This window comes from Haliaeetus albicilla, chromosome 14 (assembly GCF_947461875.1).
Source record: "Haliaeetus albicilla chromosome 14, bHalAlb1.1, whole genome shotgun sequence".
Taxonomy (NCBI): domain Eukaryota; kingdom Metazoa; phylum Chordata; class Aves; order Accipitriformes; family Accipitridae; genus Haliaeetus; species Haliaeetus albicilla.
This window is the reverse complement of record NC_091496.1, coordinates 153,085-178,552: the sequence shown is the minus strand read 5'-3', so window position 1 is coordinate 178,552 and position 25,468 is coordinate 153,085. Positions and strand designations below refer to the sequence as shown.

At 58.6% G+C, this 25,468-nt stretch overlaps 4 protein-coding genes across 6 annotated transcripts; 2 read left to right on the top strand and 2 right to left on the bottom strand.

Annotated features, from left to right (window-relative positions):
* The first annotated feature begins 420 nt into the window (after positions 1-420).
* LOC138688889 (acrosin-like) lies at positions 421-3,533 on the top strand. The gene is made up of 5 exons (XM_069801387.1): positions 421-969; positions 1,286-1,486; positions 1,825-2,090; positions 2,374-2,519; positions 2,983-3,533. Exons 1-5 carry the CDS (start codon positions 899-901, stop codon positions 3,340-3,342), a joined length of 1,044 nt encoding a protein of 347 aa, XP_069657488.1. The 5' UTR covers positions 421-898; the 3' UTR covers positions 3,343-3,533.
* Positions 3,534-7,195: 3,662 nt separating this feature from the next.
* On the bottom strand, positions 7,196-10,014 carry LOC138688887 (acrosin-like). Its single transcript, XM_069801386.1, has 5 exons — positions 9,760-10,014; positions 9,243-9,443; positions 8,639-8,904; positions 8,210-8,355; positions 7,196-7,746 (listed from the first exon to the last, which is right to left on the bottom strand). Exons 1-5 carry the CDS (start codon positions 9,828-9,830, stop codon positions 7,387-7,389), a joined length of 1,044 nt encoding a protein of 347 aa, XP_069657487.1. The 5' UTR covers positions 9,831-10,014; the 3' UTR covers positions 7,196-7,386.
* A 221-nt stretch (positions 10,015-10,235) lies between these two features.
* LOC138688886 (arylsulfatase A-like) lies at positions 10,236-16,805 on the bottom strand. Of its 2 annotated transcripts, none has more exons than XM_069801384.1 (8): positions 16,384-16,805; positions 15,790-16,030; positions 15,085-15,303; positions 14,443-14,612; positions 13,819-13,943; positions 13,515-13,642; positions 12,864-12,966; positions 10,236-12,752 (listed from the first exon to the last, which is right to left on the bottom strand). In XM_069801384.1, exons 1-8 carry the CDS (start codon positions 16,611-16,613, stop codon positions 12,451-12,453), a joined length of 1,518 nt encoding a protein of 505 aa, XP_069657485.1. In that variant the 5' UTR covers positions 16,614-16,805; the 3' UTR covers positions 10,236-12,450. The 2 variants fall into 2 exon arrangements, with proteins under 2 accessions (XP_069657485.1, XP_069657486.1); XM_069801385.1 differs by having other exon boundaries at positions 12,459-12,752; positions 12,864-12,994.
* A 2,811-nt stretch (positions 16,806-19,616) lies between these two features.
* On the top strand, positions 19,617-25,432 carry ARSA (arylsulfatase A). 2 transcript variants are annotated; one of them, XM_069801379.1, is made up of 8 exons: positions 19,617-20,038; positions 20,392-20,632; positions 21,119-21,337; positions 21,810-21,979; positions 22,479-22,603; positions 22,780-22,907; positions 23,456-23,558; positions 23,670-25,432. In XM_069801379.1, exons 1-8 carry the CDS (start codon positions 19,809-19,811, stop codon positions 23,969-23,971), a joined length of 1,518 nt encoding a protein of 505 aa, XP_069657480.1. In that variant the 5' UTR covers positions 19,617-19,808; the 3' UTR covers positions 23,972-25,432. The 2 variants fall into 2 exon arrangements, with proteins under 2 accessions (XP_069657480.1, XP_069657481.1); XM_069801380.1 differs by having other exon boundaries at positions 23,428-23,558; positions 23,670-23,963.
* Positions 25,433-25,468: the final 36 nt, after the last annotated feature.

Genomic DNA, 25,468 nt, shown 5'->3' with positions numbered 1-25,468 from the left:
ACAGGCTATACACAAACAAAGCATACCAACACACTACACATGAACACACCAAGTAATGCACACACAGTGCACACGCGCGCCATACACAGAGTGGAAGGCATGCACACTCAGCACATGCACACACTCACACAAAGTGCATGTACAAACAGCCTGCCTGCATACAGACAAAATGCCCACACACACTGCACACGGTCTACCCTGTGAACACGTACATGCAGTGTGCACACTCACAAGCTCACCTATACCACACTGCATGTGTACTGTGCGCATCCACAGTGTGTGTACATAGATGTAGTGTGCACCCACGCATAGTGCACATGCAGAGTGCACCATGCAATTGACATGGCAGCATGTGTGCACCCAGAAGTGGCATACCTAGTGTGCACCATGTGGGTATAATGGACTCTTCCCACTTGCACGTCACTGCTTGCCTGCCGCGGCTGTAACCAGATTGGCTCTTCAACACCCAAACACGTGCATACTGCCTGGAGTAGTTATGTTCTCTGGTGTATGTTTTTGGGGAAGGAGCTGGTGGCAAACGGCTGCAGAGAGCAGGGTGGCAGTGAACTATGATGCCACACTCGTGTTTTTCCTGCTAGCTGTTAGCAGGCAGCGCTCAGAGTCAGGCGCTGCTGCCTGCCCCAGGGCCTGCACCCCCTCAACCCGCAAGCAGAGCATTCAGCGAGGGTCCCTCGGGGGTGTCCGATCCCAGCTTCTGCCTCCCCTCCTGCTTGGAACCCCCATGCTGCCTCCCCCTGCCCGTGCCCAGCACTCGGAACCAGCGACTCTGTGACATCAGCACTGGGGCCAAGGGTACCGCGGGCAACGTGAGCACCGCGGGCACTACTGGTAGCAACAAGCCCTCGGTTCTTGCAGCTGCCACGTGCCGCTGGCAGCGATGAATTTGCTCCCCCTCCTCGTCCTGCTGGCCGTGTGCCGGCCTGCGCACGGCACGTGGGACAACTGTGGGTAAGTGGGCCGAGGCTCTGGGACGGAGCTTGGGCAACCCTTGTGGGGTTCACTGGAGGGTGTCCGCTTGTCCCCCGTGGCCACACCGCAGCTTCCCGAACCCCACGTGGGAGCCTCAGTTCCTTGCCAGCACCCAGGCTGCTGGCTCAACTCGTCTATGCGGCTAAAGCAGAAACGGGGGTGGACGGACGCACGCCCCACGGCGTTCCCTGGCCCTGCTGCCCATGCAGCGCCTTGTGGGGAGGGAAGGCGGCTGACCTTCAGCCTGGACAGCAGCAAGCCATCGAGCAGGACAGTAATGAGTTTCTGGTTACAGCGGGACCTGCGGGCTCCGGCCCATGGCTTCTCACTACGGCATGTCGCGCGTCGTGGGTGGCACAGATGCCCAGCCGGGGGCCTGGCCCTGGATCGTCAGCATCCAGGATCCCTGGAAAATAGGCACGGGGCATATATGCGGAGGGTCCCTCATCAGCCCGCAGTGGGTCCTCACGGCAGCTCACTGCTTCATTGAGGCCAGGTAAGGAGGACCAGGGAACGGGGATATCCCCACAACACCGGCAGGTGCCCTGTCCGCAGCACCCCGTGCTACTCCCGTCCCGTTTCCCTGCAGTACGCCCGCTGCCTGGGCACTGCAGAGCCCAGCTGAGAGACTGCTCAGGAGAAGGCTGGGCTCGTGCCGCTGCTTCCTAGCAGCGTCCGGCTCGAAATTCCTTGTGCCTAAGGCATGCTAGGGCTGTCACACCCTCTGTGGCACTGCTTTCCTCTCTCCCTTGTGAAGCAGAAGGCAGGGAACTGCCAGGCTGCTGCAGCACATGGCTCCGCTCCCTCTGACCCCTCTCTCCGTCTGCCTTCCAGCTATGTCACGATGTGGCGCGTGGTGATCGGAGCCACCCAGCTGACTCAGCTGGGCCCTGAGGCCCAAGTGCGCAATATTAAGCGGCTGCTGGTTCACGAACGCTATAGTAACATCTCGGAGAGGAACGACATTGCGTTGCTGGAATTGGACCAGCCTGTCCAGTGCAGCTACTACATACAGCTTGCCTGTGTGCCCGACGCCTCGCTGAGAGTGTCAGAGCTGACCACCTGCTACGTCAGTGGCTGGGGTTCCACGACCGCCAGATGTGAGTTCCCCAAAAGTACTCGTGTCCCGAGCGTGAGCTCGGCACGCTGGGGAGAGGGCTTGGGCTTCCTGACAGCAGAGGCGAAAGCCAGAGCCAGGCTGCGGGGGCGTATGCCTGTCTATAGAGAGATGGGCCTGACCCGTTACCCAAAGCACGACCGAAGGGAAACACCGGTGCAACACCATCAAGGTGCAAAGCCAAGCCCTAGGGAAGGGGTTCACCCAGCCAGGGGAGCAGAACTGGTGACAAGCTGCTGGGTGTTAATTCCTTTCTCTGCCCACAGCTGGAAGATCAGCTGATGTCCTGCAGGAGGCCAAGGTCCACCTCATTGACATCAACCTCTGTAACAGCACCCGGTGGTATAGAGGGGCCATCCACACCCACAACTTGTGCGCTGGCTATCCGCAGGGTGGCATCGACACCTGCCAGGTAGGAGCGTGCTACAAGTCAACCCCCAGCAGCACAGGCAGCCCTGTCACAACCGCCCAAACATACCCCGGCGCGTGCTTTGCCTGGCAAGTCACCCTCCCGCTGTTGGGGCTTACCTCCCCTTCCCCATCTGCAGGTCCTTGCCCAGTGCCCCCTTGTCCCAGAGGCCTGGGACTCTGCCCAGAAAGCCCGTCCAGTGCTCTTGGCAGCCCACAGGTCCAGATCCCAATGCGGGAACATCCGTCTTCCACACATCCAGGATCACTGTGCAGAGATGAGAGACAGCCCTGCCTTACAGGCCCACGACCCCCCCCCAGACAAGGGTCTGTAGGCTCCAGCACCTGAGCAGAGCCTTTCTGTGCAGTGAATACAGCTCTGGCAGGTGCTGTGAGAGAGAAGGAGACAGCCACAGTGCTGACAGAGGCCACCCAACAACACCTTAACCCTCTCTCCTCTGCTGCAGGGCGACAGCGGTGGCCCTCTCGTGTGCAAAGATAACACCTATGACTACTTCTGGCTTGTTGGAGTGACCAGCTGGGGGAAAGGCTGTGCAAGAGCAAAACGGCCCGGAGTCTACACCTCCACTCAGCACTTTTACGACTGGATCCTGGTACAGATGGGACTGCGCCCAGCAGTAAGGGCTACTCCAACATCACGGGCATGGAGTCATTTTCTCACCGCCTCAACCCCCTTTCAGAGGCCAAAGCCAATACCAACGCAATCGGGCAGGTTTCCGCCCTGCCCATTTCCACTCCAGAAGCTGGTGGAATTCTTTACTCGGGTGCAGGAGCTCCTGCAGGTCCTAAGGGGAAAAAAGGCTTGAGCAGCAGGGTGAACAGGATCCAGTGCAGGCTGCAGTGTACCACGACCTTTTCCTTCTGCCGCAATGCCTGCTGATCCAATGGCAGCCGCAGTGTCAAAGGCCTGCTCTGTGCTGCCCACGCTCCTCTGAGTGCACGCAAATGGTGAAGTTGACTTAGTTCTTGAAATAAAGTTGCCAATTTTCACAGTTAACCATGTTCCAGTCCAGTTCAAGTCTCCTGTGCAAGGCCAGGACGTCCATGCCCGGCACTTGCAAAACAAGGCTGCAGGCAGACAAGTAGGGCACAAAGGGGAAGCGACACTCAAAAGGGCTGAAACCGTGCCTGGTCAGAGAGTAGGGTGCTCAGAGCCACCATGGGATGGAAAAGACTAGCACATCGAGGCTAGAAAGAGAATAGGAAAAAATGATGTTACATGCAGACAACTTTGGGGATATGCAGTAAGGCACACAAGGTGATGATTAGGACCTGTCGTAAGCCTTAGCTAACTGAAGAGACCGTGGGAAACTCCTGAGCATGACAAGAGAAATTGCTGACCATAGCAAACAGAGTGAGAAGCTGACAGGAGTTACAGTGCCGTGAGGAATATCCAGATTTCACGGGTAGTTAAGGCGGATTGATGTGAGAGGTGGCCACACTTCACAGATAATTGAGGGAAGAGTTGGGGTCATTTTGGGGAGAGGAATCTGGCAGGGACAGCAGTACCCAGGAAACCGCATCGGTAATGCCATGGAAGTCCAAGGTGACCGAGCACCCGAAACACCAAATCTGCCCACAGATGTAGCAAGCCTGGGAGCAAGGGGGAAAAAATAACCCGGGGGTAGGTCCCTTGACTGGGAGGAGACAAGGGTGGAGAAAGGGGGAGTCAAGGAGGATGAGGGGGATGTCCAAGCACGGGAACTGGAGAGAAGGGGGATCAAGGAGCTAGTCACACAGAAGCAAACTGCTGGCTGGTTTGTTTGTTTGACCGAGCCCTGCACCTAGTCACCACAGTACGTCCTACCTTCTTTTTGAGAGTGATTCCAAACCCTTTTCTGTGTGGCCCCACTCTGTACCCGGTGGGGGAGTGGGTCCAGAGGCCTGGCTGCTAGCAACGGCAGAAGGGAACACAGGTCCTAGGGACCCAGCAGCTGGAAACACCGAGCGTCCAGGGCCAGCTTCGGGTGGGAGCACTGTGTGCGTGTGCAGTTCACTAGTGAACTGGAAGCTGGACTAGCTCACGAGCAAGAGGAGATACAGATCTGGAAAGACCCAAGGTCTGTGCGCATTACTGGCTAATTAGTTTGACACCCAGTCTCAGATTTTAATTGAACTTAATTCTCATGGTAATGTTTAAGGGACCCATGAACATGCTGTACTTGCGAATCTAGGGAGTGATGCATTAGTATGTTTCACTCCTGAACATCTGTCCTGATCAGCTGGAGAGGAAGACAAGGACTCGGTTGCGCTTTTTTTGTTAAGTGGGTGCTGGTAAAGGTACTGCTCTATTTATGTTTATCTGTTTTCCGTTCATGCCAGTGAAGTATGAGTGCATGTTCTTGAATGAGATCTCGCTCTTTGGAACACAAACTAAGTCTCTTGTAACTGCACCTGTGAACAGCAGTCACATCCTTTGGACTGAGACAGGAGAATGACACTCTCCTGGGAATGAGAGTCCTCCCAATTCAGCTCCAGTTCTTCTGCAAGGAGACATTCTCTGGGAGGAATATGGGCTAGTTACAGCATGCACAGAGTGCACGCACAAAAATGCTGTGCGCACAGACACTGCATTCACACACAAGGTGCATGTGTGTGCACACAGACACAGTGGAGACACCCATGGGGTACAAACAGAAACTGCAATGCACACCCAGAATGTGTGCACACCCATACTTCAAAACACATCTTGAACACAAAGTGCAGTGTGCAGTGTTCATGTACACACAGAGTGCATGCATATGCATAACTGGCTGGTGCATGCATGCGCGCACACACACACACATTGTGCGCACGCACACACAAAACGTACACACACAGGCAGTGCATGCACACCCTACAGTATGCACACATGCAGAATGCACCCACCCCCACATGCATGCACGGAGTGCACACCCACCCACCTGCCCACATGCATGCTCACAGCATACATGCAGTGATGCATGCACACATAGAATGCTCAGTGTGTCCTCCCACAGCACTGCAGCAGTCAATTTCAGTGTGTCCTCCCACAGCACTGCAGCAGTCACTTGGGCCTCTCCTTCCACACCAGGCCATGTGGGCACTGTTCATCTGTGTGTCCTACCTGTGCCAGCTGGCGCCTGTGCAGGTTGGGGCAGTAATGCCATGCCTTGCTCAGTTTCCTGCAGCTGAGTTACCTGCACACAGCGCACATGGTCCCACACCTCCTGCCCTGTTCCTTGACTGGTCTCTGAAACTCTGTCCCCATACCGTGCCCCCCCCCGAGCTCAGACCCCAGCTGTTCTCCTCTCAGTGTCCTGACTTCCAGCCCCCAGCGCCCCCGATCCGTGTGGCCAGGCACTGGGTGGCAAGCACCACTATGCCCAATGAGCAAAGCGGGCTCCATGTAAATCCAGGATGGGATGGATGGTCCTGGCAGCTTCAGAGGCAGGACCTTGTGCAGCTAGTGCAGAGTGGACATGCCTAGGTGGGAAGCAGCTCTGGGTATGCAAGCTCAAGCACCTCCAAGTGCTTCACGACGCCAGGAGGCGGAGATGTGGTTGGCAGGCCTAGGCCTCTTGTAAGGTCTACGGAAGCTGGGGCTGATCAGTCAGGTGGGCTGCAACCACGTGCCATCCACATGGCTGAAAGGGTCTCGCCCTTCTTACTTATGAGCTAGTCCAGCTTCCAGTTCACTAGTGAACTGCACACGCACACAGTGCTCCCACCCGAAGCTGGCCCTGGACGCTCGGTGTTTCCAGCTGCTGGGTCCCTAGGACCTGTGTTCCCTTCTGCCGTTGCTAGCAGCCAGGCCTCTGGACCCACTCCCCCACCGGGTACAGAGTGGGGCCACACAGAAAAGGGTTTGGAATCACTCTCAAAAAGAAGGTAGGACGTACTGTGGTGACTAGGTGCAGGGCTCGGTCAAACAAACAAACCAGCCAGCAGTTTGCTTCTGTGTGACTAGCTCCTTGATCCCCCTTCTCTCCAGTTCCCGTGCTTGGACATCCCCCTCATCCTCCTTGACTCCCCCTTTCTCCGCCCTTGTCTCCTCCCAGTCAAGGGACCTACCCCCGGGTTATTTTTTCCCCCTTGCTCCCAGGCTTGCTACATCTGTGGGCAGATTTGGTGTTTCGGGTGCTCGGTCACCTTGGACTTCCATGGCATTACCGATGCGGTTTCCTGGGTACTGCTGTCCCTGCCAGATTCCTCTCCCCAAAATGACCCCAACTCTTCCCTCAATTATCTGTGAAGTGTGGCCACCTCTCACATCAATCCGCCTTAACTACCCGTGAAATCTGGATATTCCTCACGGCACTGTAACTCCTGTCAGCTTCTCACTCTGTTTGCTATGGTCAGCAATTTCTCTTGTCATGCTCAGGAGTTTCCCACGGTCTCTTCAGTTAGCTAAGGCTTACGACAGGTCCTAATCATCACCTTGTGTGCCTTACTGCATATCCCCAAAGTTGTCTGCATGTAACATCATTTTTTCCTATTCTCTTTCTAGCCTCGATGTGCTAGTCTTTTCCATCCCATGGTGGCTCTGAGCACCCTACTCTCTGACCAGGCACGGTTTCAGCCCTTTTGAGTGTCGCTTCCCCTTTGTGCCCTACTTGTCTGCCTGCAGCCTTGTTTTGCAAGTGCCGGGCATGGACGTCCTGGCCTTGCACAGGAGACTTGAACTGGACTGGAACATGGTTAACTGTGAAAATTGGCAACTTTATTTCAAGAACTAAGTCAACTTCACCATTTGCGTGCACTCAGAGGAGCGTGGGCAGCACAGAGCAGGCCTTTGACACTGCGGCTGCCATTGGATCAGCAGGCATTGCGGCAGAAGGAAAAGGTCGTGGTACACTGCAGCCTGCACTGGATCCTGTTCACCCTGCTGCTCAAGCCTTTTTTCCCCTTAGGACCTGCAGGAGCTCCTGCACCCGAGTAAAGAATTCCACCAGCTTCTGGAGTGGAAATGGGCAGGGCGGAAACCTGCCCGATTGCGTTGGTATTGGCTTTGGCCTCTGAAAGGGGGTTGAGGCGGTGAGAAAATGACTCCATGCCCGTGATGTTGGAGTAGCCCTTACTGCTGGGCGCAGTCCCATCTGTACCAGGATCCAGTCGTAAAAGTGCTGAGTGGAGGTGTAGACTCCGGGCCGTTTTGCTCTTGCACAGCCTTTCCCCCAGCTGGTCACTCCAACAAGCCAGAAGTAGTCATAGGTGTTATCTTTGCACACGAGAGGGCCACCGCTGTCGCCCTGCAGCAGAGGAGAGAGGGTTAAGGTGTTGTTGGGTGGCCTCTGTCAGCACTGTGGCTGTCTCCTTCTCTCTCACAGCACCTGCCAGAGCTGTATTCACTGCACAGAAAGGCTCTGCTCAGGTGCTGGAGCCTACAGACCCTTGTCTGGGGGGGGGTCGTGGGCCTGTAAGGCAGGGCTGTCTCTCATCTCTGCACAGTGATCCTGGATGTGTGGAAGACGGATGTTCCCGCATTGGGATCTGGACCTGTGGGCTGCCAAGAGCACTGGACGGGCTTTCTGGGCAGAGTCCCAGGCCTCTGGGACAAGGGGGCACTGGGCAAGGACCTGCAGATGGGGAAGGGGAGGTAAGCCCCAACAGCGGGAGGGTGACTTGCCAGGCAAAGCACGCGCCGGGGTATGTTTGGGCGGTTGTGACAGGGCTGCCTGTGCTGCTGGGGGTTGACTTGTAGCACGCTCCTACCTGGCAGGTGTCGATGCCACCCTGCGGATAGCCAGCGCACAAGTTGTGGGTGTGGATGGCCCCTCTATACCACCGGGTGCTGTTACAGAGGTTGATGTCAATGAGGTGGACCTTGGCCTCCTGCAGGACATCAGCTGATCTTCCAGCTGTGGGCAGAGAAAGGAATTAACACCCAGCAGCTTGTCACCAGTTCTGCTCCCCTGGCTGGGTGAACCCCTTCCCTAGGGCTTGGCTTTGCACCTTGATGGTGTTGCACCGGTGTTTCCCTTCGGTCGTGCTTTGGGTAACGGGTCAGGCCCATCTCTCTATAGACAGGCATACGCCCCCGCAGCCTGGCTCTGGCTTTCGCCTCTGCTGTCAGGAAGCCCAAGCCCTCTCCCCAGCGTGCCGAGCTCACGCTCGGGACACGAGTACTTTTGGGGAACTCACATCTGGCGGTCGTGGAACCCCAGCCACTGACGTAGCAGGTGGTCAGCTCTGACACTCTCAGCGAGGCGTCGGGCACACAGGCAAGCTGTATGTAGTAGCTGCACTGGACAGGCTGGTCCAATTCCAGCAACGCAATGTCGTTCCTCTCCGAGATGTTACTATAGCGTTCGTGAACCAGCAGCCGCTTAATATTGCGCACTTGGGCCTCAGGGCCCAGCTGAGTCAGCTGGGTGGCTCCGATCACCACGCGCCACATCGTGACATAGCTGGAAGGCAGACGGAGAGAGGGGTCAGAGGGAGCGGAGCCATGTGCTGCAGCAGCCTGGCAGTTCCCTGCCTTCTGCTTCACAAGGGAGAGAGGAAAGCAGTGCCACAGAGGGTGTGACAGCCCTAGCATGCCTTAGGCACAAGGAATTTCGAGCCGGACGCTGCTAGGAAGCAGCGGCACGAGCCCAGCCTTCTCCTGAGCAGTCTCTCAGCTGGGCTCTGCAGTGCCCAGGCAGCGGGCGTACTGCAGGGAAACGGGACGGGAGTAGCACGGGGTGCTGCGGACAGGGCACCTGCCGGTGTTGTGGGGATATCCCCGTTCCCTGGTCCTCCTTACCTGGCCTCAATGAAGCAGTGAGCTGCCGTGAGGACCCACTGCGGGCTGATGAGGGACCCTCCGCATATATGCCCCGTGCCTATTTTCCAGGGATCCTGGATGCTGACGATCCAGGGCCAGGCCCCCGGCTGGGCATCTGTGCCACCCACGACGCGCGACATGCCGTAGTGAGAAGCCATGGGCCGGAGCCCGCAGGTCCCGCTGTAACCAGAAACTCATTACTGTCCTGCTCGATGGCTTGCTGCTGTCCAGGCTGAAGGTCAGCCGCCTTCCCTCCCCACAAGGCGCTGCATGGGCAGCAGGGCCAGGGAACGCCGTGGGGCGTGCGTCCGTCCACCCCCGTTTCTGCTTTAGCCGCATAGACGAGTTGAGCCAGCAGCCTGGGTGCTGGCAAGGAACTGAGGCTCCCACGTGGGGTTCGGGAAGCTGCGGTGTGGCCACGGGGGACAAGCGGACACCCTCCAGTGAACCCCACAAGGGTTGCCCAAGCTCCGTCCCAGAGCCTCGGCCCACTTACCCACAGTTGTCCCACGTGCCGTGCGCAGGCCGGCACACGGCCAGCAGGACGAGGAGGGGGAGCAAATTCATCGCTGCCAGCGGCACGTGGCAGCTGCAAGAACCGAGGGCTTGTTGCTACCAGTAGTGCCCGCGGTGCTCACGTTGCCCGCGGTACCCTTGGCCCCAGTGCTGATGTCACAGAGTCGCTGGTTCCGAGTGCTGGGCACGGGCAGGGGGAGGCAGCATGGGGGTTCCAAGCAGGAGGGGAGGCAGAAGCTGGGATCGGACACCCCCGAGGGACCCTCGCTGAATGCTCTGCTTGCGGGTTGAGGGGGTGCAGGCCCTGGGGCAGGCAGCAGCGCCTGACTCTGAGCGCTGCCTGCTAACAGCTAGCAGGAAAAACACGAGTGTGGCATCATAGTTCACTGCCACCCTGCTCTCTGCAGCCGTTTGCCACCAGCTCCTTCCCCAAAAACATACACCAGAGAACATAACTACTCCAGGCAGTATGCACGTGTTTGGGTGTTGAAGAGCCAATCTGGTTACAGCCGCGGCAGGCAAGCAGTGATGTGCAAGCCAAATAAGCCAAGCATACCCAAGCAGTGTCAACCTTCCTGCACAAAGCACAGTGAAACACAGATGCAGCACAGTCCACGCTGACTGTGTCAGCCACAGCAACACCCTCTGGCAGGCTGCATGTCCTTGCTGTCTAGGAGTTACATTGCTGTTCTGGGCCAACGCTGACAAGGGCAGCGGTGGCACCTCGTCTGCGTGGCCAAAGACATGCAATTCGAAGCTCTAGACAGAGAAGGATGCTCCTGCTTTCAGGCACACATGCCATTCTCCATGGCTTTGGTAAATCCTGTATCAGCCGCATCTCATCAGTTTGCCTTCTACAGCTGTATGGTGCTGCTTTGCTCACACGCTGGAATGTAGGGCAGTCACGGGAGACAAGCAGGTGCCAGCCACGTGCGTTGCATTTGCTGAGCAGGACTAGGTCCCCAGAGGGTAGAGAGCAGTGGCTTGGAGAACGGCAGCCTCAGAGCTCGTGAAAGGTGCAGGAGCTTCCTGCTGCCATCCTGGCTTGTGTGGATAGACATAAGGCACACAACTGAGTGCCAACCTGGGCCCTAGGATGACAGGGCAGGCTCTGTCAGAAAGTGGAAGAGCTGCTCTCAAGGCACTTGAGGCATAGCATGACTTCACAGGCACCAGAATGGGGCCCCAAACAAACTGGACTCAAGCCTGCTTTGTTTTTTGAAAATTGACCTCAAGGTAGTGCCCCATATCTGCTTAGAGCAGACAGAAGGCCTTAGAGAAGAAAACTTGTCTTCTGTGGATACTCTGCTATTCCAGTACCAGATTTCGCAGGTGGTTAAGGCGGATTGATGTGAGAGGTGGCCACACTTCACAGATAATTGAGGGAAGAGTTGGGGTCATTTTGGGGAGAGGAATCTGGCAGGGACAGCAGTACCCAGGAAACCGCATCGGTAATGCCATGGAAGTCCAAGGTGACCGAGCACCCGAAACACCAAATCTGCCCACAGATGTAGCAAGCCTGGGAGCAAGGGGGAAAAAATAACCCGGGGGTAGGTCCCTTGACTGGGAGGAGACAAGGGCGGAGAAAGGGGGAGTCAAGGAGGATGAGGGGGATGTCCAAGCACGGGAACTGGAGAGAAGGGGGATCAAGGAGCTAGTCACACAGAAGCAAACTGCTGGCTGGTTTGTTTGTTTGACCGAGCCCTGCACCTAGTCACCACAGTACGTCCTACCTTCTTTTTGAGAGTGATTCCAAACCCTTTTCTGTGTGGCCCCACTCTGTACCCGGTGGGGGAGTGGGTCCAGAGGCCTGGCTGCTAGCAACGGCAGAAGGGAACACAGGTCCTAGGGACCCAGCAGCTGGAAACACCGAGCGTCCAGGGCCAGCTTCGGGTGGGAGCACTGTGTGCGTGTGCAGTTCACTAGTGAACTGGAAGCTGGACTAGCTCATAAGTAAGAAGGGCGAGACCCTTTCAGCCATGTGGATGGCACGTGGTTGCAGCCCACCTGACTGATCAGCCCCAGCTTCCGTAGACCTTACAAGAGGCCTAGGCCTGCCAACCACATCTCCGCCTCCTGGCGTCGTGAAGCACTTGGAGGTGCTTGAGCTTGCATACCCAGAGCTGCTTCCCACCTAGGCATGTCCACTCTGCACTAGCTGCACAAGGTCCTGCCTCTGAAGCTGCCAGGACCATCCATCCCATCCTTCTCTTGCTGTGCTCTCGGCCCCTGGCAAGTGATGGTGCTCCAGCTCCCAGCTCTGTTCCCACCCAGGGGTGCACAGCATGCCTCCAGCTGAGGGGGGACCTCTGGACACTGGGGCATGCCCTTTGCTTCATCTTGATCATGGTTTGAAAGGAGCTGTTCCGGCTCTGGAGGCGATGCCATATCATGGTTCTTCCCTGAACAAGTCAGGGTTTCTCTCAAGAGGCCTCAGCTTGAACGTCCTGCATGGAGCACAGGGTCCACTGATCTGCACTCCTGGCAGGGTCCGTAATCTCCCCAACCCACAGTTTGCCTCCCCAGTGCTCCATCAGTCAGAGCTGTCACTGAGCCCAAGCTGCAGGGTAGCTCTAAGGCTGAGCTTGGTTAGTTGGGGGTGGGGGGTGTCTGGTGGGTTTGGGATAGGGTTCCAGTGCAGAGCAACTGAAGGGGATGGAGCAGCAAGATGCTAGGAGCAGCGGCAGCAGGAAGGCTTAGGAGTACAGTCTGGTACACAGCAGGGCTGCAGGGCAGGATCTCTGCCCTTCCTGATCTGGCTTTCCCCAAACTCCATGCGCTGTTCAAAAAGCACTTTCTGCAGTTCGATCTCCCTCAGGACTTGCAGAACCTCCGGCCCTGCACAGCTTTGCAGCAGATCGTAGTTCTCAGCCGGGTCTGACTCCAGGTCAAAGAGCAGCGGGGGCAAGTGAGGGGTCAGTGGGGTCAGCCCATGGCAGGCCTGGTCTGGGGTCGTATCACTGTGAAAGGAACCTGCAAAAGAAACCCCCAGGTGTAGCTTAGTTTCTTCTCTGAGCTTTGGACAGGAAAACTCTACAGGACTTCACAAAGGTGCCCATGCAGAGGACAGGAGGCGGCACCAACCTTGTGTGAAGTAATGGGCCTTGTACTTCCCAAGCCTGACAGCGAAGGGGCCGTGCAGTGGGTCGGGGGACGGCGGGTAGAAGAACATCGTCCGACGGGGACTCTGCGGGAAGCAGCAGAGCTGAGCTCACCTGTGCAGCCATGAGGATGAAGAAGAGCCTGCAACAGGACCAGGCAGACTCCAGGGAGTCACGCAGGAGCCCTGACACTACAGCCACAACGTGGCCAGAGATGGGGGGAAGCTGACGAGCAGCAGCAACATCCTGTTTGCTCCCTACTCAAAGCAACTGGGGCTCTGTCCGCCCACTGCAGCCATGGGGGCTTGGTTTGGCAACACGTTGCAGTTGTTAGAGCAGAACAGCCTGGGAAGCCCAGGAACTCCATGGCGTGACCCAGGCCAGACCCAAGGTCCCCACAGCTCATGGATCTCCTCCGACCCCCAGCTGGCTCTGCTCACCAGGCACACAGCTCCAGCCCCACACCAGCCTTCATGCACCATGCCAGCCGAACCAGCCCACAGGACTCACCTTCCCCAGCCCCACACCAGCCTTCATGCACCATGCCAGCCGAACCAGCCCACAGGACTCACCTTCCCCAGCCCCACACCAGCTTTCATGCACCATGCCAGCCGAACCAGCCCACAGGACTCACCTTCCCCGACCCAAACAGCACTGGACTCAGGTCATAGCCATCCAGGGCAACTCTGGGAAGAGCTGCTCCAGCCAGGTTAGTCAGTGTTGGCAGGATGTCCAGGGTGCTTGCCAGCTCGTGCGTCACTCCTGTCACCCCACACAGCAAGGCACAAGGAAAGGTTCAAGCACCCGATCCCACTCCCGGCCCTGCCATCCTCACTTCTCTCCTGCCCTCTGCTAGTCCCGGGGCAGCCCAGCTGCCATGACACCCCTGCCTTGGCTGGCATCAGCACGCAAAAGGCACAAGCAGCGCCAAGTCTCACCTGGCGTGATATGGCCTGGCCAATAAGCCACCGCTGGTTCCCGCATGCCACCTTCATATGTTGTGCCCTTCCCACACTTCAGAAGGCCAGAGCTGCCTCCATGTGCCATCCGCATGGTGGAAGGGCTGTGAGAGAGAAGAACCACCTACCATCAGTTTCACGGGTTCACGCTACCCCTTTCCTGATGCTGCCAACGGGGCCATGCAAGAGACACGGTGCCACCGAGCGCCACTGCCTTCCTTCTCAGCCTTGTGAGGCAGGAGACAGGGGGCAGGTGAAGAATCCAGGCTGTGCAAGACACCTAAGCAGGGCACCAGAGACCAATGCCACCCACACACAAAGGGAATTGGGGTAGATTCGGGCTGTACGCTCCTGGCCCAAATCCTGTGAGGTTTCTGCCCACGAGGAGGGGCACAGCGGAGTCACAGGAAGAAGGACTGCACTGGGCCATCTCCAGAGCAGCATCCACCTCTTGCCTCTCACTTCAGGTCACTGGGGTCTCACCTGACAATGCCATACCACATCCCTTTTGCCCCAGCCAACCAATGTCTCATTCCAGTTCCCCCCATACCATGGCAGCAGAATCTTATCAGCGACAAAGTTGCCCCTGCTGAGCCCACTCACCCGTTGTCAGAGGTGAAAAACACCAAGGTTGTGTTCGCAACACCATTTTCCTCCAGCGCCTGCAGCAGCTGTCCCACCGAGCCATCAAACTCCAAGAGCGCATCACCAAACGGCCCACGCCGTGACTGCCCCACATACTCCTGGCTTGCAAACTGGGGGTAGTGGGTATGCTGGAGAAAGGGCAGAGAAGACTACTACGCAAACTCCCCCACAGCTGCATCTGGTTCCCAGTTCACCCGGGGACAGTGAACACCCCAGCTAGGACGTGGAGATATGTGACAGTACCCAGGAGATGAGAGGAGGCTTGTCCCCAAGCTTCAGAAGCATCTCTCAGAAATGGCACAAAGGACCTGAGCCCCAGGAGAGGATGTGGAGCCCCAGAATGGGAACTTCTCCCGGGTGGACTCCTGGCCCACAGAAGCGGGCAAAGCTCCAGAAAGAAGCGGCCCCAGAACATTACCAGAAGGGTGCTGCCACAAGACCTGGGTGTAGGAATGGCAACCCCAGGTCACCCAGGGGCAGGTATTGACTGCTCAGCACAGTCCTGGGGCTGCAGAAGCTGAGATGCTTCCCTGCTCTCCCCACAGGACAAAGGCTCCCTTCCCCACCCTTGGGCCCAGAGCAGTCTTCCCCCTCTCCTACGTGGGAGGCATAGTAGAGCAGGAACGGGAGGCCTCGTCGGGCACAGTCAGCGATGAAGTCCCGGGAGAATTTGTTGTAGAGTGGCACCAGATCAGGGAAAGAGACCGGCTGCTGCACGATGCTCTGGTTCCAGAGCAGCGGGACTGGCACTAAGCCTTGGTCACAAGTCCCAAAACACTTGATGTCAGGCGGGAAGCAGGTAAGATTCTGGCAGGGGCCCTGGAGAGAACAAAAAACACTTTGTCTGCTACCTGTGTTGCAGGACAGCGAGGGGAGGGGAGCAAAGAGTCTCACAGCGCCCACCACCAGCTCCTACAGGCACCCTTTGGGCAGCCTCTCCCAGAAGCCCAGGGGTCTGTGCCCACCCCAGAACTGTCCAAGGACCGTGCTGCCCCAACATCACTTTCCCCTGGCAGCAATTCAGATCTTTCTTTGCAGCCCAGAAGCTGACCCTCCCTCCCGTGACATGGGGTGTATGTCCCCATGCACAGCTGCCACCCACATTTGGCAAAACTGCCCTACCATAGGAGCACCTCAGAGCTGGGCTTTGCCCACCAGCATCCACCTCCCCGGCCTGCAGCCATCCATGCCCATCTGCCCAGGCAAGCACTAACCTGGGCTGTGTGCTCCCAAGCAAGCTTCACCTTTCAGGCCCTCTCCCCAACCAGCCCCGGAACACCCTCCAGGGCTTGGCAGGCCTCTCACCTGGTCATGGGAGTAGGGCACCCCCAAGAAGTGGTCAAAGCCCTGGTGGACGGGCAGGAAGGATCCATTAATCCCCAGGCCAAGGTGCCACTTGCCAACCATGGCCGTGGCATAGCCCTCAGCCTTCAGCACCTCTGCAATGGTGACCTCAGAGAGCGGCAGGCCTCCCTGTGAGTCTGGGTTGAACACACCCGGGTAAACCCCAGAGCGCATCTGGAACCGGCCTGTCATCAGGGCTGCCCTACAGGTGAGGGTCAAAAGAGAGAGAGGAGACGGGCATCGCACTGGACGTGGCGCAGGTCATGGTGCTCAGCCTCCACAGAGGGCGGGTGCCCTGTTCCTCGGGACCTGGCAGCTTGGCTCCCCGGTCTCCTGGCTGCCCCTGCCACCTCCCCCATCTGCTAGGACCTGCCACCACCACCCTCAACAGAGCAGCCAGACCTTCGGGCCTCCTGGAACACGGCGGGTTTACCAAGCCCCCCTTCCTCCCAGCACCGCAGCTCCCTAGCTAGGTGCCAAGCCGCGTCTCGACGCTTCCTCCATCCCCGCCCCGGGGCCCCGCAGTCCGTCGCCAGCGAGCAGGGCGGGCCGTACCGGGACGGGCTGCACACCGGGCAGCTGCTGTAGAAGTTGGTGAACCGCAGCCCTCGGGAAGCCATCCTGTCCAGGCTGGGCGTGGCAGAAGAAGGGTGCCCGTAGCTCCCCAGGTCCCCGAAGCCCAAGTCGTCCGCCAGCAAGAGGACGAAGCTGGGGGGGACGCCGGCCGCTCCGCGCAAGGCCAGCAGCACCAGGGCCCACGGCAGGCCCCGGCCCCGCGGCCCCATGGCGCTGCCGCCCGGAGAGGCCCCGCGGCCCGCCGATACGCGCGCTCAGCTCGGGCTACGGCGCTGCGCTCCCGCGGTGCGGTCCGGTCCGGGGCCGGGTGCGGCGGCGGCTCCACGGGACCGACAACCCCGTCACGGCACCGGCAGGCCAGGGCAAGGAGCGGAGCCGAACCGCGCCGCGCCGGCGACCACCTGACCCGGGCGAGCAGCCACGTGATCCGGAGCCTGCACACAGAGCACATGGTCCCACGCCTCCTGCCCTGTTCCTTGTCTGGTCTCTGAAACTCTGTCCCCATGCTGTGCCCCCCCTCCAGAGCTCAGACCCCAGCTGTTCTCCTCTCAGTGTCCTGACTGCCAGTCCCCAGCGCCCTGATCCCTGTGGCCAGGCAGTGCATGGCAAGCACCGCCATGCCCTATGAGCAAAGCGGGCTCCATGAATTATGCAGCAGTTTCACCTCCTGCTGCAGCACCAGCCTCCTCGCTCTGGCTCTTGGTCCTGAATAATTGATGGCAGTGAGTACAGCAGCAGCAGCCCCAGCATCCTTCTTGTGCCAGGGGCCAGGCCATTAGGTAGGCATGGGGCTAGACATGCAGGAAGGCCAGGGGCTATGGGGACAGTGTGAACTATGGAGGACAGGGAGCTGTGGAAAGCAGAGTTCACTGGCATGTTAGAAAGTTGTTGTAAAAGTGGGATCATAGAATCATAGAATCATTTAGGTTGGAAAAGACCCTTAAGTTTACTGAGTCCAACCATTAACATAGCACTGCCAAGTCCACCACTAAACCATGTCCCTAGGCGCCACATCTACATGTCTTTTAAATACCTCCAGGCATGGTGACTCAATCACTTCCCTGGGCAGCCTGTGCCAGTGCTTGGCAACCCTTTTGGTAAAGAAATTGTTCCTAATATCCAATCTAAACCTCCCCTGGCACAGGCCAGTTTCCTCTCGTCCTATCGCTTGTTACTTGGGAGAAGAGACTGATCCCCACCTCGCTATAACCTCCTTTCAGGTAGCTGTAGAGAGCGATAAGGTCTCCCCTCAGCCGCCTTTCCTCCAGGCTAAACCACCCCAGTTCCCTCAACCGCTCCTCATAAGACTTGTGCTCCAGACCCCTCACCAGCTTCGTTGCTCTTCTCTGGACATGCTCCAGCACCTCAATGTCTCTCTTGTAGTGAGGGGCCCAAAACTGAACACAGGATTCGAGGTGCGGCCTCACCAGTGCCGAGTACAGGGGGACAATCACCTCCCTGCTCCTGCTGGCCACACTATCTCTGATACAGGCCAGGATGCCATTGGCCTTCTTGGCCACCTGGGCACACTGCCTGCGCATACTCAGCCGGCTGTCAACCAGCACCCCCAGGTCCTTTCCCACCAGGCAGCTTGCCAGCCACTCTTCCCCAAGCCTGTAGCATTGCATGGGGTTGTTGTGACCCAAGTGCAGGACCCAGCACTCTGCCTTGTTGAATCTCATACAACTGGCCTCGGCCCACCGATCCAGCCTGTCCAGATCCCTCCGGAGAGCCTTCCTACCCTCAAGCAGATCAACAGTCCTGCTGAACTTGGTGTCGTCTGCAGAGTTACTGAACGTACATTTGATCCCCTTGTCCAGATCACTGATAAAAATATTAAAGACAACTGGCCCCAATACTGAGCCCTGGGGAACACCACTTGTGACCAGCTGCCAACTGGATTTAATTCCATTCACCACCACTCTTTGGGCCCGGCCATCCAGCCAGTTTTTTACCCAGCGAAGAGTACACCTGTCCAAGCCGTGAGCAGCCAGTTTCTCCAGGAGAATGCTGTGGGAAACGGTGTCAAAAGCTTTGCTAAAGTCCACTTTAGAAAGTGGTTGTAAAAGTTGGATGGGTCTTGAGAAATGCTGACTAGTAATAACAGGAAAATCCGGAACTGACCGATCGCACAGGTTAGATGCAAAACATAGGCGCATCTACATGAGAACTTCTAGGCTAGGACATTAGCCGGCCTTACCCCCGCTTTGTCTTTGGGCTGAAACTCCTCACCTCTGCCTGCTGTGCGGTTAATCCTAGAGCACTGCCACTGTGCCTGTGCTTGTACAGCATCTCTGGTCTTGCTTTAATCTCATTTTGGATAAACTGAACAGATGGAGGTCTTCAGGACATTCAACCTCAGTTTCTGTGCCTGTCTTCTGAGCTTCCTCTGGTTTTCAAAAGCAGACACAGCAATAGGGTACAGCCTTCCTGGGGTGCAGAACCTCCCCTTTTCCTCCTTGTTCTCCTTATCACTCCCTCCCACCAGAGAACTGCTGTTGCTCCTTGCACAGTCCCTTCCTCGCTCTGATTACAAGCCATTGATCTGCAGGATATGGGCTCCTATGTTCAGGCACAACCAACAGTCCTGAGCCTGAACGTGAAACTCTGTCACTGCTGTATGAAAACCCGCTTTGAGGGAAAAGTGCCCCGGCTCCCATAGGGTGCAGCCTGCCCCAAACAATGCCACGCTTTCTGCCTGTCCCAGGGGATCTTGCACACTGGGTGCACCTGGAGAAAAGCAGCTTCGTTTGCTCTTCCAGAAGGCGGGAAGCTGGGAGCAGCAGCCCGGGCCGGCCAGGACAGGCAGGGGGCAGGGGACGTCCACCCGGGCCACCCGGCCCCAGTGGAGAAGACGCCCGCTCGCCGGCCACACGCCGAGGTGCCCGTCTCCTCCCGGGACAGCAGCCTCACGGCTTCCCGGCCTCCCCCCGCCCCGAGACCGGGGGCCGGCCCCACGGGCCGAGTCCGCAGCGCCCAAAGGTGGGCGCCGCTGAGGGCGGTGCCGGGGGAAACCCCCGTTGTTAATAAACCCTCCTCGGCCGCGGCAGCTGGCAGCAGGCTCGGGTCCCGGGAGGCCGCCTGCGCCGGGCGCGACGGTCCCGGAGGCGGCTGCGAGGGAGCGACACCGCAGCGAGGGACGCCGCGGCGGACTACAATGCCCGGCATGCCCCGCGGCGGCTCCGGATCACGTGGCTGCTCGCCCGGGTCAGGTGGTCGCCGGCGCGGCGCGGTTCGGCTCCGCTCCTTGCCCTGGCCTGCCGGTGCCGTGACGGGGTTGTCGGTCCCGTGGAGCCGCCGCCGCACCCGGCCCCGGACCGGACCGCACCGCGGGAGCGCAGCGCCGTAGCCCGAGCTGAGCGCGCGTATCGGCGGGCCGCGGGGCCTCTCCGGGCGGCAGCGCCATGGGGCCGCGGGGCCGGGGCCTGCCGTGGGCCCTGGTGCTGCTGGCCTTGCGCGGAGCGGCCGGCGTCCCCCCCAGCTTCGTCCTCTTGCTGGCGGACGACTTGGGCTTCGGGGACCTGGGGAGCTACGGGCACCCTTCTTCTGCCACGCCCAGCCTGGACAGGATGGCTTCCCGAGGGCTGCGGTTCACCAACTTCTACAGCAGCTGCCCGGTGTGCAGCCCGTCCCGGTACGGCCCGCCCTGCTCGCTGGCGACGGACTGCGGGGCCCCGGGGCGGGGATGGAGGAAGCGTCGAGACGCGGCTTGGCACCTAGCTAGGGAGCTGCGGTGCTGGGAGGAAGGGGGGCTTGGTAAACCCGCCGTGTTCCAGGAGGCCCGAAGGTCTGGCTGCTCTGTTGAGGGTGGTGGTGGCAGGTCCTAGCAGATGGGGGAGGTGGCAGGGGCAGCCAGGAGACCGGGGAGCCAAGCTGCCAGGTCCCGAGGAACAGGGCACCCGCCCTCTGTGGAGGCTGAGCACCATGACCTGCGCCACGTCCAGTGCGATGCCCGTCTCCTCTCTCTCTTTTGACCCTCACCTGTAGGGCAGCCCTGATGACAGGCCGGTTCCAGATGCGCTCTGGGGTTTACCCGGGTGTGTTCAACCCAGACTCACAGGGAGGCCTGCCGCTCTCTGAGGTCACCATTGCAGAGGTGCTGAAGGCTGAGGGCTATGCCACGGCCATGGTTGGCAAGTGGCACCTTGGCCTGGGGATTAATGGATCCTTCCTGCCCGTCCACCAGGGCTTTGACCACTTCTTGGGGGTGCCCTACTCCCATGACCAGGTGAGAGGCCTGCCAAGCCCTGGAGGGTGTTCCGGGGCTGGTTGGGGAGAGGGCCTGAAAGGTGAAGCTTGCTTGGGAGCACACAGCCCAGGTTAGTGCTTGCCTGGGCAGATGGGCATGGATGGCTGCAGGCCGGGGAGGTGGATGCTGGTGGGCAAAGCCCAGCTCTGAGGTGCTCCTATGGTAGGGCAGTTTTGCCAAATGTGGGTGGCAGCTGTGCATGGGGACATACACCCCATGTCACGGGAGGGAGGGTCAGCTTCTGGGCTGCAAAGAAAGATCTGAATTGCTGCCAGGGGAAAGTGATGTTGGGGCAGCACGGTCCTTGGACAGTTCTGGGGTGGGCACAGACCCCTGGGCTTCTGGGAGAGGCTGCCCAAAGGGTGCCTGTAGGAGCTGGTGGTGGGCGCTGTGAGACTCTTTGCTCCCCTCCCCTCGCTGTCCTGCAACACAGGTAGCAGACAAAGTGTTTTTTGTTCTCTCCAGGGCCCCTGCCAGAATCTTACCTGCTTCCCGCCTGACATCAAGTGTTTTGGGACTTGTGACCAAGGCTTAGTGCCAGTCCCGCTGCTCTGGAACCAGAGCATCGTGCAGCAGCCGGTCTCTTTCCCTGATCTGGTGCCACTCTACAACAAATTCTCCCGGGACTTCATCGCTGACTGTGCCCGACGAGGCCTCCCGTTCCTGCTCTACTATGCCTCCCACGTAGGAGAGGGGGAAGACTGCTCTGGGCCCAAGGGTGGGGAAGGGAGCCTTTGTCCTGTGGGGAGAGCAGGGAAGCATCTCAGCTTCTGCAGCCCCAGGACTGTGCTGAGCAGTCAATACCTGCCCCTGGGTGACCTGGGGTTGCCATTCCTACACCCAGGTCTTGTGGCAGCACCCTTCTGGTAATGTTCTGGGGCCGCTTCTTTCTGGAGCTTTGCCCGCTTCTGTGGGCCAGGAGTCCACCCGGGAGAAGTTCCCATTCTGGGGCTCCACATCCTCTCCTGGGGCTCAGGTCCTTTGTGCCATTTCTGAGAGATGCTTCTGAAGCTTGGGGACAAGCCTCCTCTCATCTCCTGGGTACTGTCACATATCTCCACGTCCTAGCTGGGGTGTTCACTGTCCCCGGGTGAACTGGGAACCAGATGCAGCTGTGGGGGAGTTTGCGTAGTAGTCTTCTCTGCCCTTTCTCCAGCATACCCACTACCCCCAGTTTGCAAGCCAGGAGTATGTGGGGCAGTCACGGCGTGGGCCGTTTGGTGATGCGCTCTTGGAGTTTGATGGCTCGGTGGGACAGCTGCTGCAGGCGCTGGAGGAAAATGGTGTTGCGAACACAACCTTGGTGTTTTTCACCTCTGACAACGGGTGAGTGGGCTCAGCAGGGGCAACTTTGTCGCTGATAAGATTCTGCTGCCATGGTATGGGGGGAACTGGAATGAGACATTGGTTGGCTGGGGCAAAAGGGATGTGGTATGGCATTGTCAGGTGAGACCCCAGTGACCTGAAGTGAGAGGCAAGAGGTGGATGCTGCTCTGGAGATGGCCCAGTGCAGTCCTTCTTCCTGTGACTCCGCTGTGCCCCTCCTCGTGGGCAGAAACCTCACAGGATTTGGGCCAGGAGCATACAGCCCGAATCTACCCCAATTCCCTTTGTGTGTGGGTGGCATTGGTCTCTGGTGCCCTGCTTAGGTGTCTTGCACAGCCTGGATTCTTCACCTGCCCCCTGTCTCCTGCCTCACAAGGCTGAGAAGGAAGGCAGTGGCGCTCGGTGGCACCGTGTCTCTTGCATGGCCCCGTTGGCAGCATCAGGAAAGGGGTAGCGTGAACCCGTGAAACTGATGGTAGGTGGTTCTTCTCTCTCACAGCCCTTCCACCATGCGGATGGCACATGGAGGCAGCTCTGGCCTTCTGAAGTGTGGGAAGGGCACAACATATGAAGGTGGCATGCGGGAACCAGCGGTGGCTTATTGGCCAGGCCATATCACGCCAGGTGAGACTTGGCGCTGCTTGTGCCTTTTGCGTGCTGATGCCAGCCAAGGCAGGGGTGTCATGGCAGCTGGGCTGCCCCGGGACTAGCAGAGGGCAGGAGAGAAGTGAGGATGGCAGGGCCGGGAGTGGGATCGGGTGCTTGAACCTTTCCTTGTGCCTTGCTGTGTGGGGTGACAGGAGTGACGCACGAGCTGGCAAGCACCCTGGACATCCTGCCAACACTGACTAACCTGGCTGGAGCAGCTCTTCCCAGAGTTGCCCTGGATGGCTATGACCTGAGTCCAGTGCTGTTTGGGTCGGGGAAGGTGAGTCCTGTGGGCTGGTTCGGCTGGCATGGTGCATGAAAGCTGGTGTGGGGCTGGGGAAAGTGAGTCCTGTGGGCTGGTTCGGCTGGCATGGTGCATGAAGGCTGGTGTGGGGCTGGGGAAGGTGAGTCCTGTGGGCTGGTTCGGCTGGCATGGTGCATGAAGGCTGGTGTGGGGCTGGAGCTGTGTGCCTGGTGAGCAGAGCCAGCTGGGGGTCGGAGGAGATCCATGAGCTGTGGGGACCTTGGGTCTGGCCTGGGTCACGCCATGGAGTTCCTGGGCTTCCCAGGCTGTTCTGCTCTAACAACTGCAACGTGTTGCCAAACCAAGCCCCCATGGCTGCAGTGGGCGGACAGAGCCCCAGTTGCTTTGAGTAGGGAGCAAACAGGATGTTGCTGCTGCTCGTCAGCTTCCCCCCATCTCTGGCCACGTTGTGGCTGTAGTGTCAGGGCTCCTGCGTGACTCCCTGGAGTCTGCCTGGTCCTGTTGCAGGCTCTTCTTCATCCTCATGGCTGCACAGGTGAGCTCAGCTCTGCTGCTTCCCGCAGAGTCCCCGTCGGACGATGTTCTTCTACCCGCCGTCCCCCGACCCACTGCACGGCCCCTTCGCTGTCAGGCTTGGGAAGTACAAGGCCCATTACTTCACACAAGGTTGGTGCCGCCTCCTGTCCTCTGCATGGGCACCTTTGTGAAGTCCTGTAGAGTTTTCCTGTCCAAAGCTCAGAGAAGAAACTAAGCTACACCTGGGGGTTTCTTTTGCAGGTTCCTTTCACAGTGATACGACCCCAGACCAGGCCTGCCATGGGCTGACCCCACTGACCCCTCACTTGCCCCCGCTGCTCTTTGACCTGGAGTCAGACCCGGCTGAGAACTACGATCTGCTGCAAAGCTGTGCAGGGCCGGAGGTTCTGCAAGTCCTGAGGGAGATCGAACTGCAGAAAGTGCTTTTTGAACAGCGCATGGAGTTTGGGGAAAGCCAGATCAGGAAGGGCAGAGATCCTGCCCTGCAGCCCTGCTGTGTACCAGACTGTACTCCTAAGCCTTCCTGCTGCCGCTGCTCCTAGCATCTTGCTGCTCCATCCCCTTCAGTTGCTCTGCACTGGAACCCTATCCCAAACCCACCAGACACCCCCCACCCCCAACTAACCAAGCTCAGCCTTAGAGCTACCCTGCAGCTTGGGCTCAGTGACAGCTCTGACTGATGGAGCACTGGGGAGGCAAACTGTGGGTTGGGGAGATTACGGACCCTGCCAGGAGTGCAGATCAGTGGACCCTGTGCTCCATGCAGGACGTTCAAGCTGAGGCCTCTTGAGAGAAACCCTGACTTGTTCAGGGAAGAACCATGATATGGCATCGCCTCCAGAGCCGGAACAGCTCCTTTCAAACCATGATCAAGATGAAGCAAAGGGCATGCCCCAGTGTCCAGAGGTCCCCCCTCAGCTGGAGGCATGCTGTGCACCCCTGGGTGGGAACAGAGCTGGGAGCTGGAGCACCATCACTTGCCAGGGGCCGAGAGCACAGCAAGAGAAGGATGGGATGGATGGTCCTGGCAGCTTCAGAGGCAGGACCTTGTGCAGCTAGTGCAGAGTGGACATGCCTAGGTGGGAAGCAGCTCTGGGTATGCAAGCTCAAGCACCTCCAAGTGCTTCACGACGCCAGGAGGCGGAGATGTGGTTGGCAGGCCTAGGCCTCTTGTAAGGTCTACGGAAGCTGGGGCTGATCAGTCAGGTGGGCTGCAACCACGTGCCATCCACATGGCTGAAAGGGTCTCGCCCTTCTTACTTATGAGCTAGTCCAGCTTCCAGTTCACTAGTGAACTGCACACGCACACAGTGCTCCCACCCGAAGCTGGCCCTGGACGCTCGGTGTTTCCAGCTGCTGGGTCCCTAGGACCTGTGTTCCCTTCTGCCGTTGCTAGCAGCCAGGCCTCTGGACCCACTCCCCCACCGGGTACAGAGTGGGGCCACACAGAAAAGGGTTTGGAATCACTCTCAAAAAGAAGGTAGGACGTACTGTGGTGACTAGGTGCAGGGCTCGGTCAAACAAACAAACCAGCCAGCAGTTTGCTTCTGTGTGACTAGCTCCTTGATCCCCCTTCTCTCCAGTTCCCGTGCTTGGACATCCCCCTCATCCTCCTTGACTCCCCCTTTCTCCACCCTTGTCTCCTCCCAGTCAAGGGACCTACCCCCGGGTTATTTTTTCCCCCTTGCTCCCAGGCTTGCTACATCTGTGGGCAGATTTGGTGTTTCGGGTGCTCGGTCACCTTGGACTTCCATGGCATTACCGATGCGGTTTCCTGGGTACTGCTGTCCCTGCCAGATTCCTCTCCCCAAAATGACCCCAACTCTTCCCTCAATTATCTGTGAAGTGTGGCCACCTCTCACATCAATCCGCCTTAACCACCTGCGAAATCTGGTACTGGAATAGCAGAGTATCCACAGAAGACAAGTTTTCTTCTCTAAGGCCTTCTGTCTGCTCTAAGCAGATATGGGGCACTACCTTGAGGTCAATTTTCAAAAAACAAAGCAGGCTTGAGTCCAGTTTGTTTGGGGCCCCATTCT